This window comes from Enhydra lutris, unplaced genomic scaffold (genome assembly GCF_002288905.1).
Source record: "Enhydra lutris kenyoni isolate GAN:26980312 unplaced genomic scaffold, ASM228890v2 scaffoldscaffold14, whole genome shotgun sequence".
Lineage (NCBI taxonomy): Eukaryota > Metazoa > Chordata > Mammalia > Carnivora > Mustelidae > Enhydra > Enhydra lutris.
Genome location: NW_019154098.1, coordinates 9,967,781 through 9,980,159, shown reverse-complemented (window position 1 = coordinate 9,980,159; position 12,379 = coordinate 9,967,781). Strand labels below are relative to the sequence as shown.

The 12,379-nt window shown below is 43.9% G+C and overlaps 1 protein-coding gene across 1 annotated transcript in view; it reads right to left on the bottom strand.

Moving 5' to 3' along the window:
- LOC111146765 (HERV-H LTR-associating 1) overlaps window positions 1–8,595 on the bottom strand; it is a 32,691-nt gene extending 24,096 nt beyond the window's left edge. The window contains exons 1-6 of the mRNA XM_022502448.1: window positions 8,517–8,595; window positions 7,363–7,422; window positions 3,831–3,887; window positions 2,903–2,983; window positions 1,937–2,020; window positions 1,750–1,833 (exon numbers count right to left, since the gene is read on the bottom strand). Of these exons, the coding sequence (XP_022358156.1) occupies window positions 1,750–1,833; window positions 1,937–2,020; window positions 2,903–2,983; window positions 3,831–3,887; window positions 7,363–7,422; window positions 8,517–8,595 (445 nt within the window). The remainder of the gene's footprint in view (window positions 1–1,749; window positions 1,834–1,936; window positions 2,021–2,902; window positions 2,984–3,830; window positions 3,888–7,362; window positions 7,423–8,516) is intronic.
- Between the last annotated feature and the right edge of the window lie 3,784 nt (window positions 8,596–12,379).

Below are 12,379 nucleotides of genomic sequence, written 5' to 3'. Positions count from 1 at the left end.
TGCCCATTCTAAACTGGGCCCCCAGCAGGGACTAATGAGAGGATGAGGAAGCTGTGGTTATGGACAACATTTGTCTGCCCACGTGTAATTTGTTGATAAGATTTGAAGGACCAGTTAAAAAAGGTAATGGCTGTGAGGTACTTGCTGCAGGGACTGGCATACAGTACTCATTAAACATTACTAATTACTCTCTTTAAAATGTTCACAATATTTGTTCCAGAAATTCCACTTCAAAGAATATATCCTTTGAAAGTAATCTGAAAACGGGAAATGTTTTAGGCACCAAGATGTCCAATACAGGAATTTTTATGTTAAGAAAAACCTAGAATCCACCCAAAAGTCAACAGCATATGGCTAAGAAAATGCTGTTGTTTCCAGGTTATGTAGTCATTACAAACGTTTGCAGAGTTTGTAATATCCTAGAAAATATTTTTAAGGTTGGGTCAAGTGAGAAAAAGACCAGGAGGCTTTTCTACCTTCACTCCTTACTCTCTTACAATCTATTTGTTTTTAAATGAAAAGTCAAAGAGATCCTTTTAAAATATAAGTTAGATCACACCACTTCTCTGTGTGCATAATCACTTTGGCTTCCTTCTTATTCAGAGTGAAAATCAAAATCCTTGCCGTGGACTATAAACTTTTACTTGATCCTCAGAACCTTCCCTGATTTGCCCCCACAACTCTGAGCTCATTTCCTATGACCATCAGCCCTGGCCCACCTGCTCCAGCCATGCCGGCCTCTCTCATCCTTACCCTGCTGCCTGGGTTTTTGTCTGAAACACTCTGGCCCTGGGTACCACAGGGCTGTTTCTCCACTTCCTGCCTCATTAGCAAAGACTTCCCTGACCATCCCACACACAGCAGCCATGACCAACACCACTTCCCTCCTCACCCTTTCCCCTGCTTTATTGTTCTCATGGTCATGTTAGTAGCCAACATACCATGTATTATTGGTGTATTCATTGATTCTCTGTCCCTTCCTATAGACCCTAGTCCATGAGAGCGGACTGCGTGTGTCCTTTTTGCCCAGTGTGGTACCCCCACACCTAGAGGAGAGTATGGCTAATATTATGTGCTCAGTAAAGAACCATTGAATGGGTGGATTCGTAGTGAAATATTAACTTTCAGTTTTACTTTTTGGGATTCTCTAAATAGAAGGAACATCAAATGATTTTAACTTTCAACTGTAAAAGTAATACAGGAGTATCCTAGCGTTGAAGGATCCGAGGGATGCCCTCGTCCACCGCAAAACATGCATCCTGATATTTCAGGGGTGAACACCTACCTGGTGCCCACATACGTATCTCTTTACCAACGACAGTATATTCCACACGTTACTTTGTAACTCTGTTTTTTTTTTTAATTAAAAATGGCATGGAAATATTTCCAGATGTAAGCCAAATCTAGCCACACCCATTCATTTATGCATGGCCTATGTCTATTTACCGAAGTATAGACTACTTAACCATTTTCCTAATGGTGGATATTTACGTGGTTCTCAGAGTTTTCTGTTAAAACAATGCTGCATGAACAGTTTGTTCTTGTCCCTTTGTTCAGACATAACAATTTCTCTAGGATAAAAACCAAGAAAAGAACTTTCTTGACAGCGGATGGGTACATAGCTAAGCATAATAGATACCACTGTCTTTTCTTATTTCACTCTAAGGAGAAAAAAATTAAGTCAAACTCATCTGAAAGGGGACAGGCAAAATCAGGAAAGCCACAAGCCTGGCGGGTAGCGCCACCCACCTGATAAGTCATTGGTCCTGTTGTTCACACAGTAGCAGTACCGGGTGGGGAATTTGGTGGGGTCCACAGTCTTCAGGTTGGAAACTGTGAAGAGACAGGATCCATAGGGCTGTCCTGACAAGGAGCCTGGCCCTGCAGGACCATTGCTCACCATCACGGCCACCAAGAAGAGTCCAGCAGCACTTACTGTTGTAAACGGACACAGAAAACTTGTGGAAGGCAAAGGAGCTATATGAAGTGATGCTTAGCAAGGAGAAGAACTTCTTGGTATCTGCCACAGATATTGAGATAAAAGAAGCCGTCAGACAGATGCCTCCTGACAATCATAATACCATCAATTAGTAAACAGATAATAGAAACTAAAAATAAAATGAACAGGGTGCCTGAGTGGCTCATTGGGTTAAAGCCTCTGCCTTCGGCTCAGGTCATGATCCCAAGGTCCTGGGATCAAGCCCCACGTTGGGCTCTCTGCTCAGCTAGAAGCCTGCTTCCCCCCCCCCTCTCTCTGCCTGCCTCTCTGCCTACTTGTGATCTCTATCAAATAAATAAATAAATAAAATCTTTTAAAAAATACGATGAACAAATAATAAAAGTAAATAACAAAATAAATAATAAAATACCAAACATTGAAAATAATACACAAAAATCACATAAAAGCAACCGAAAATGACAGAAGTATGTGTCACTTGACTCTATTTCCTGATCAATCCCTAAGCCCTAACAATTCTCCCACAGTGTACTTGTGATCAGAAATGCCTGCACACAGGCCACATCTGGAATGCAGCTTGCTCTCCAGATGCTGCCAAGCCCCCAACTTCATTTGTACGTTTTCAGTCTCATCAGGTGTCAGGTAGGACACTGCATTCTCCATCTGAGCACCGAGAAACTGGGGTGCAGAGACCTGACCTGTCTTGACCATGTTGCAGAAGTGAAATGGGTACAAGGAGGAAGTGGGTTTGGATTGTGCTTTTTAGAAACTGAGGGTTGCTGGAGGGGAGTTGGGTGGGGGATGGGGTAACTGGGTGACAGTCATTAAGGCGGGTGAGCGCTGGGTGTTATATGCAACTGATAGTTTATTGAACACTACACCTGAAATTAATGATGTACTCTAAGTTTGAATTTAATTGAATTTAAATTAAAAAAAAAAAGTTACCTTTTAAAGCTCTATTCAGCATTCCGTTCACCAGCTCTGTCAGGTTCAGGGCGGACAGATTGACCGACCTTGCAGGCAGCTCTGGAAGAGATTCACAGAAAATGTCACCGGCAGGCTTTTCTCACAACAGAAGTTTCCCGTTTCTGACATTCAGGCAGACGTGCCTCCTCTTTGGACATTTACTGAACTCATATCCGTAGCTGGGCACAAGGAGTTCAAAGATGAAAGTCACTGCCTGCGTTCAGGAGGTGACAGCCAGTGGCATACATCATGACAAGTTAAGATAAGAGATGTCCACATGAAGGACAGGGACACTTAACTTTGTGAATAATTTGTCTCTGCCTTTGGAGGCATTCGGGATGGGTGGGAAATGCTCTCGTGTAATGGGAAGTTCAAGGAAATGGCACGAGTTCTCAATAGCACTGTATTTGGAATGATGACATTATCTAAAAGAAAATGCCCTGACTGGGCACCGACATCCCTGGGAGAATTTTTTTTTTTCTTTATTGTGCAGTTCTGATGCTTGGGCACTCAGAGATTCAGGTTGAATAGGTCTGGGATGTGGCCCAGACATCTCCACCACAATCGATCAACCGATTGATCAGTCTCCCAGATATCTGTAGTGGGCAGCTGAGTGGAGAGACACTGTTAGGTTAAAAATCTGTCCATCTCCTAGCAATTCCCAGAAGATCCCGTAGAGCAGTTGAGAAGGTGGAAATAGTGGTTAATGCTCCTCTTTGTATTTTTACTTACATGGTTGTTTTCAATGTTTACTTAATGTGCAGAGATTTGTGTGGATCACACAATATGAAGACTGGGGACATGCTGCACCAGGGTGTGGGGACTGTGAGTGGAGGTCTGGAGAAGTGGGGGAACTCCCTTGGCAGCTGGGGCCACCCACAGAGCCCTGAGGGACGAGGGGACTCACCTGTGGTATCGAGAAAAGCCACCCCTTTTTCCTTCCTCTCTTCTCCAAGTCCAGATGCTGGGGAGAGAAAAGGCTTCATGGGAGGCATGGGAGCCTGCAACCTCCAGCTTAAGTTGAGGAGAAACCTTGGGGGCCTCTATGCGGCAGCCTTGGGCTCAGTGAAGGTCAGAGTCACTGGCCCTATGAAAAGGCAGCCTCTTCTCCTGACACTCTAGTCTCCTTGGACTGATCTTAAGCCTAGAAGTCTACATTTTAATAAACAGGCAGGTTCAGATCCTCAGGCAGGGGATCTAAGCTACCCCACCCCTTTCCCAGATCAGGAAACCGAGACTCAGAGTGGACAAAACCTGCCTAAACAAGAGAGCACTGAACCTGCTTCCTAAGAGCGGCAGAGCAGTGGCCTTTCCGAGATATGGAGCCACCTGCCCACTCAGTGCGGCTCGTGCTCTCAAAGAAAACACCATAGGAAATCTTGAAATGCCTAAAGCATGCACTCAGTCTTTATTCACTCAACAAACACTCATGGAGGGCCAAGCAATCATGCTGGGTGTCAGGTCTAAAGAGATTGAAGGAAAGGGGCAAGTCTCCACCTCTGTGGGGCTTAGGGTCTATGCCTCGGGTGGGAGGAGGGACAGGCACGTGTAGTTGCACACGAGGGCATGGTGGGATGCCGGGAACTCCTCTGTCAGGGCACCTGACCTGATCTAGTGGGGAGGGGAGGGCTTCCCTGTGGAGGGGACAGAAAGCTGTGACCTGAAAGCTCAGCTGTTTTGGACTGGGGGGCATTATGAACATCCTGCATTTGTTGCTATTCTTGTTGCCATGATTCTGTTTCCTGTTACATTCTGGGGGAGCAGGTGCTTTGTGTCCATTGTCAGATGGAAAAACCAAGGCAGAGATAAGCTGAAAAATGTGTTCCAGAGTTCCAGAGCAAGTCAGGAGTGAAGGCTGGCCTAGTTACCTGTCACAGTGAGGACAACAGCTTTTTTTCCTTTTTAACGACTCTGTTTCCAGATTCTGAGATGAAAGTTCTCATGAATGAAATAGTGTCGTGAAATCACAGCCTCACAATTTATAACAACCTTACAAGTCACCTTGTCCAGCATTCCCTTAGAAGGATGTGGAGATTCAGGCCCAGGAAAGAGAAGTGATGTACCTACATCCCATATCTAGTTGGTAGTCCTGTTTCCCCTCCCCAGAGTCCCTGGTAACCAGCTTTCTACTCTCTGCTTCTAAGAGTTTGACTATTTTGAATACTTCCTAGAAGTGGCATCGTGTAGTAGTCATCCTTCTGGGGCTGGCTTGTTGCCCTTAGCTTCATGTCCTCCAGCTCTATCCGCACTGTTCTGTATGGCAAGATTATCTTTCTTTCTTTTCATTTTTTCTTTTATGTTTACTTCTTTATGTGTCAGAGAAAGAGAAGGAGAGCACAAGCAGGGGGAACAGCAAGCAGAGGGAGAAGCAGGCTTCCCGCTGAGCAAGGACACTGATGCGGGACTTGATCCCAGGATCTTGGATCATGACCTGGACCACCCAGGTGTCCCGATTATCTTCGGCCAAATGGTATTTCGCTGTATGTACATACCACATTTTCTTTATCCATTCCTCTGTGGATGGATGTTTAGGGTGTTCCCCAGCTTTTCAAGCAGACTGTGGGAACTTGGATCTAGTTAACTTCTGTCTGCTTAAGCCAGTTCGGCCTTTCAGCAGGTATCAAGCTTCCTGGTTAAATACGGAGGCTTGGGGTCAGAGGTAAGTGGGACCTATGGTTCTCCTTTCCGACACGGTTACTGGAGGAGGTGGGTTGTGTTACAACAGGAGGAACTCGGAGACAAATGTTTATGATCAAGCAGGTGCAAGGCTGGCATGCAACCTGCTCTCCCGTCTGGTGCTGTGAGCGGCCCTGCACCTGAGCAGTCTATATGCCGCAGCCCCAGTGACATTTGTGGCAGACACTGATCTCACCTGTGACTTGGACAAGAAGGAGGCACCTCCTTGCAGGTAAGGGATTGGGGTCCTGTGGGCTCAGAAGCTGCAGGCTACAGGGCTGCTGTTCTAGGCTACGAGACTTGCAGGATTCCTGCACCTGTAAAGCCCGGATGGCAGGCCTTGTGCAATCTTCCTAAGCAAGAACTGTCATTGAATATGGCTCCTTCCACCAGGGAAACATCATTCCCACCAGTCCTTTTTATAATTGCAAACCTGTGGGTGGATTTTGCTAATGATATTTGAAGTGTGAACTCAACAGCCCTGAAGCAGAAATTTCTGAATGGAATGTCATACAGAAGCAATTTTCAAAGAAATTGCCAGATGGAGAATACAAAACTACTGGTTTCTTTCTGTATAAAAAGACCACCATAGTAGTATCTTTAAGATAGAAGGTGTTGCTACTTTTTATACATTTTCATGCTTACTGTTTTAATCACCTTTCATCCTTTATGATTATCTGTGGAGCAGAAATTATTCCCCCATATAAACAGGAGGAAATTGAAGGCTCAAATAGGGGAAATATTTATTGAAAACTATGCTATTTAGGAGTGCCCAAGTGGTTCAGTCAGTTAAGTGTCTGTCTTCCACTCGGGTCGTGATCCTGGGGACCTGGGATTGAGTCACATTGGGCTTCTTGCTCCATGGGGAGCCTACTTCTCCCTCTGCCTCTCTTTCTCTCTCTCTCATGAATAAATAAATAAAATCTTTTTAAAAAGAAGAAAATTACACTGCTTATACACAAGAAATTGGTACAACTGGTGTCCTCTGGGGAAGGGAAGTGGTTGGCTGGGGACCATTTTAACTTTATACACTTTTGTACCTTTTGCCTTTTGAACCACATGAATGTACTAGTTAAAAATAAATAAAAATTAGGGGCATCTGGGTGGCTCAGTTGGTTGAGCATCCAACTCTTTATTTTAGCTCAGGTCATGATCTTGGGGTTCTGAGATTGAGCCCCTCAAGTCGGACTCTGTGCTGTTCATGGGGCCTGCTAAAGTTTTTTTTTTCTTCTCTCTCTCTCTGTCTCTCCCTCTGCCTTTCCCCACTGCTCACACTCTGTCTCACGAACTCTACTAAAAAAAAAATTAAAAATGAAGAGTAATCTCCCAACCCGCCCCCCCATTATCCTCCTTGTTCACCAAGTTAGGAAAAGCAACCAGGCCCCCACCTCCTATGTGTTCCTTATACTGCAGTGCATTCATTGTCTTGCTGTAAAGCCAATTTCATACCATTAAAAAGAAAAAAGAAAAGATGAAGAAAGATAAAATTATTACTAAGGTGATGATGGCACATGACAATACTTCCCATTATGAAATCTTCCTCTGTTCATAGAATGTCATGATCTTTGTGGATTTAATAAGATCATGAGAATCCAGGTGTGCCATGAACCATAAGGCAAGAACAACTCCCAGGAACTATTCCTATGACAGAGTTTGGGGTATGGATGCAATCTCCATGTTACAGACAGAAAAAGTGAGACCAGGAGAAGCCAAGGAGTTTGCCCAAGACAGAATGAGCTGGGCAGGAGCACCTGTCCCTTTACCTGCTGTAGGAAGGAAGGTCATGAACTTTTCCTTCTTGGCTTCTCCTTTAACAGCAGACACTAAAAGAAGAGATTGTTCATCAGAGAATTATAACCCAAATTTGACATCAGAAAGTGTTTAATTCAAGATACTTATTTTAAAGATGAGAAAATTATGATCTGAAGTGGTGATATGTCTTGCTTACAATCCCACACATAGTTTGTTCATTCAATTTAGTCATTGAATATTTACTGATCAACTCTAACAACACTAATGATTGACTGTTGTTTGGCAGCTGGATTTTAATAAGCATTATGTGTGTTAGGTGCTGGGGATGCGATGATGAACAAGTAGGCACAGATTCCATTCTTATGGAACTTACAGTCTAAGGCAGACATGAAGGAAAAGAAGACTCAAAGATATTACTACAAATGATGTTGAATACTTTGGAGGGCTTTGAGGGTGTGTAACAAGAAGCCTGATTCATTTCCATGGCCGTGGGAGGTGATGTGTGGCTGAGATCTGGAGCCTGAACAGTATTTGGATAGGATGTGAGTAGCTGAGGGGTGATTCAGAGTGTATATCACAGTGTGTGCCCAGAGGCTGAGGTGAGCACAATTATTTTAAAGGACTGAGCAAAGGCCAACAGTGATACAGCACAAAGAATGGAGGAGACAGGGTACTGTAGGAACTGGTGATGGCAAGGTGGGCAGGGTCTTGCACAGCATGTGAAGGACTTGGGATACTGTCCAAAGAGAAGTAGGAAGTCACTGCATAATTTGGGGTGGTTGGAATGAAGGAGAAGGCTGGAAGGTTACCTAATGAGATGTATGAAAAGCTCACCCAAGGTGATGAGGGGAGAATAGATCATGGAGAGGCAAGAGGAGAAGCAGGGGCTGATTTGAAAGCTCTCTTAGTGATCCAGAAAAGAGAAGACAGAGGTTTGGACAAGAGTTGTAGCAGTGGAGGTGAGGATAATTCTGTTGCAAAAATGGGACTCAAGTTTAAAAAGTCAGAGGACAAAATCAGAAATGGGGAATTCATCATTGCCATTTTAATCAAACTCATTTAGGATTCTGGCCTGAGACATTGGCTGCTGCCATTCTCTGAAGCCTTGTGAAAATCCAAACTCATCATATGGAACAGACACTTTTTGAACACTGAGTGGACCCACCTGTGTTCCAAAGGGACAGGACACATGTAAGACCCACGCATAGCCTCACTGGAGGACAGGGTACCAGGAAGCCTGCCATGTCTGTGATACTCTGGTCCACCTAGAAGCAAGCAAGCAAGCCCTTGGAGGAAACAGGCTGGATTGCTAGGCACATTAATGCAGAATGTCCTTGAGTCATTAGAAATACAATCTGTAGAAGGCCTTCGATAGTTAAGATAGGTTAGGTTATGTTGAGATAAATTAACTCCATCATCTCATTGACTTAATTTAATAACAGAAGTTGATTTCTTGTTTATATTAACCCTTTCTGCAAATTGGTGGGGAACTCTGCTCCACACAGTCACTCAGGGACCAGGTTAATGGAGCTTCACTGCCTTGTAGTTCTCTGTGTGGTCCCTGTGGGCTCCTTAGTCATTGGTTCATTGTGGCTGTGGAATGGACAGAACTGGAAGATTATGCACCAACTCTTATATGCTCTGGAAGGAAGTGACATACTCACTTTTTTTTTAGAACCCATACCAGAATTATTCCTGTGATCCTGCATAACTGCAGAAATTTGAGAATCTGGGAGGAGGATGTATGCATAGTCACAACCCATCACTGTATCTTCCATGGGTTTTCTGGCTGTTTAGCTGGGAAATACCCTCTAAATACAGCATCACTGCTCCTTATAAATAGGAAAATAATATACAAATGCATGAGAGTATTCACTTTCCTTCCTTGTCTGCAGCACAGTGTGACAGGCATTAGCTCTACAGAACCGGCATGATAGTTTAAGCTGCAAAGCTGAGAGTAATAAGAATAATGATGAAAAGTTATTGAGTGCTTTCTGTGTGCCAGGCACCACATAGAATGCTGCCCCATGCAAATGAGGTTACCACTTAGTAATTGCAGTATCTGCATGTATAAATATTCATGTAATGCCCATTTAACATACGGACTGCACAGACTTGCTCTGAAGAGAGCAGAAATTTGCCATTGGTAGACAAAGGAATAGACCTTGGAGAGAAAGAGCAAAGTCAAGAGAAAACGTCCTGGGGTTGGGAAAATGTCCCAGGAACTGAGCATCTTCTTAGCAAAATGTATTTGAAGAAGTTCTGCTGTCCGTTCGGGATGGAATCACCTTCAGAATTTTCTTGAAACATCCTGGTAAACATCTAAAATGCTTTTGAATTACGGGTAGATACTAGAATGGCATTTCTTCTAAATGCCACCCTGGACAGAGAGAGTCTTTAGCAGGGGGCAAGAGACTAGGGCTTCCTAGGAGTCCTCTTATTCTCATAAATCAGTTGACTCTCTGAATCTGCTTTCCTCATCTGCAAAATGGGGCTAAAAAACCTAGTTTACTGGGTCTTTGTGAAGATTTAAGCTAATGAGTCCAAAGCATTTTACCCAGCGTCAGGCACATAGTAGGTGCTCAATACATATTCCAGTCATTGTGTGCTGGCTGGTGACACAAGGACAGATCAGACATGCCCTTTTCCTCAAGCTGATCTATAGCTTAGAGGAGACAGACACATGAGCATTTAATTCACACACAAGGCCAACTGAGCTACGTTCTCCACAGAGAGATTTATAATGAGGATGAGAGAGAGACAGACAGAGAGACAGACAAACTGGTGAGTCCAGGACTTAGCACATTCTCCAGCAAAGGGGTATGGCGGTGAGGTGGGCAGGTGACATGGGAAACTCTGTGAAGATTCTTTCCTTGTACCTCGACTGCTATGGAAACATCACCTCACCTTTCTGGGCTTTGTGTGTAAAATGGACAGAGTCATAGCCACCTTGAAGATATTTCATGAAAATTAAATGAGATCAAGAAATATGGTCCCTAGCACAATCTCTGGGCTAGGGTAGATACTTAGGAATCTTAATTCCTTTTTTGTTCTCTTATCTTTTTCTCTTTCCTTTTGCTCTCCCTCCCTCTCCCCCATCTCTATCTGGGGCCCCACTTGGTAGCAGAGGTTTGAAAGGTACAAATATATAGTTGAAAAATAATTATCTGTATCTATATAAAGGATACATTTCCTTTTTTTGACTCCTGCTTCACTGTGTTAACCACTGTCTTCCATTTACAAAGAGTAAATACACTAACAGTTATTACCTTAAGGATGCATTTTTTATTGATTTTTTTTCTTGGAGAAAAATGCATTTTTCCTTCTGTCTAGTTTTTTATTTTTGGCCATCGGCTCAATCAGCTATGTGTTTGGGGTGGGGTTGCCAAATCAAGCAAATGAAAATATAGGACACCCAGTTACATTTGAATTTAAGATAAATGATGAATAATTTCTCTAATATATCTCAAGCAATATTTGGAACTACCCTAGTTTGGAAAGTGGGAGAGTTTTACTAAAGAGAACTTGCTTTTCCCATAGACTGGATGTGACACTGACCCAGGAGTACTGTCTGGGGACGTCTCTGCTGCACGAAACAGAGTTCGTTGACTGAACACATGAGCTGAGAACTGTGAGTATCACACCCTCTAGCCTGCAGACAGCTCTCTCTCCTTGTTCAAGCATTTCCACATTGCTGAGTGCCCCATCTAAGCTGCTCTTTGCTTTTAGCCCCATCGGACCCCAGAAAGGAACAATGAGAAGATGGAAAGAGACATAGGCTGTGTACAGTGGTTCATGGGGCCAGGCAGGCTCTGTTCACTCTATCACTTACACAAACAGAACTGGCTGGATTTTGCCTTTCAAGCCAAACTAAGAAGGTCAATCCTCTCTGGATGCCCCCTGGGGAGCCCAGGCCACCGTGGGCCCCTCTAGGGCAGAAGGTGGGTTTGGGGTTAGGTCATAGACACTTGATTTTAATCTTGAGTTGGCCATTGACTGATGTTGTCTGGGTTAAGGCACTTGACCTTCGTTCACTCAAAAGCAGTTGCGGAGTGCAGGGCATGACCAGCATGACCCTGGAGCCCAACTGTCTGGGTTTGCTTCCTGGCCCTGCCGTTTGCTAGCTGTGCCAGTCACTGAGCCTCTCTGTGCCTCAGTTTCTACCCAACATTATCCTGAGAACTAAAATCTGTTATTGGTAAAACATAGTAAACAGTGTCTGGCACAGAACAAGCACCACGTGTATGTTTAACCAGTAGAAGTGGTGGTACTTAAAAGACGGCATGCCAGCAGCAGGACAGATCAGATTCCTCAGTCGGCAGAAATACAGTCTTCAAAGTTCTATCCTACAAAGACTGGATCAGATGCCCAAAAATTTAACCTCAAACTAACTTATCATTTCAGTGCATTCCCCGTGGCTCTTACTGGATAATTATTCAGGAATCATTGTTTTCTTCGGTGGCTTTGGCAGAAAAGCTAGTCATATGGCAATTTGACAAAAATAATAATGTGCCGGCAAAGATCAGAATATGCTGCCCCCAAAGATGCCACCAAAGGCCAATGAGAATGAGCAGATGCAGAAAGAGCCTCTCTTATCTGATTAAGACCAGAAACTTTTTTTTTCTGAGATTTTATTTACTTATTTGACATAGAAAGAATGAGAAAGCACAAGCAGGGGGAGCAGCAGAGGGAGAAAACAGAGAAGCAGACTTCCTTCTGAGCAGGGCACCCTACATGGGGCCCAATCCCAGGGCTCTGAGATAATGACCTGAGCCGAAGGCAGACACTTAACCAACTCAGTCACCCAAGTGCCCCAAGACCACAAACTTCTGAAAATGAGGACTGTCATAAAACCCCTCTCCCTGGAAATTCACACCAAAATGGGCCTGCACACACAAAAACTATCTTACACCAAAATAATTCCTATCTTCCATTTGCTTCCTTCTATCTTTACCTTCCCACAATTTAGCACCCTAGGAGCTCAAAACCCTTTCCTCTCCTTGTCACTTCCCCGCAAATTTATCATCC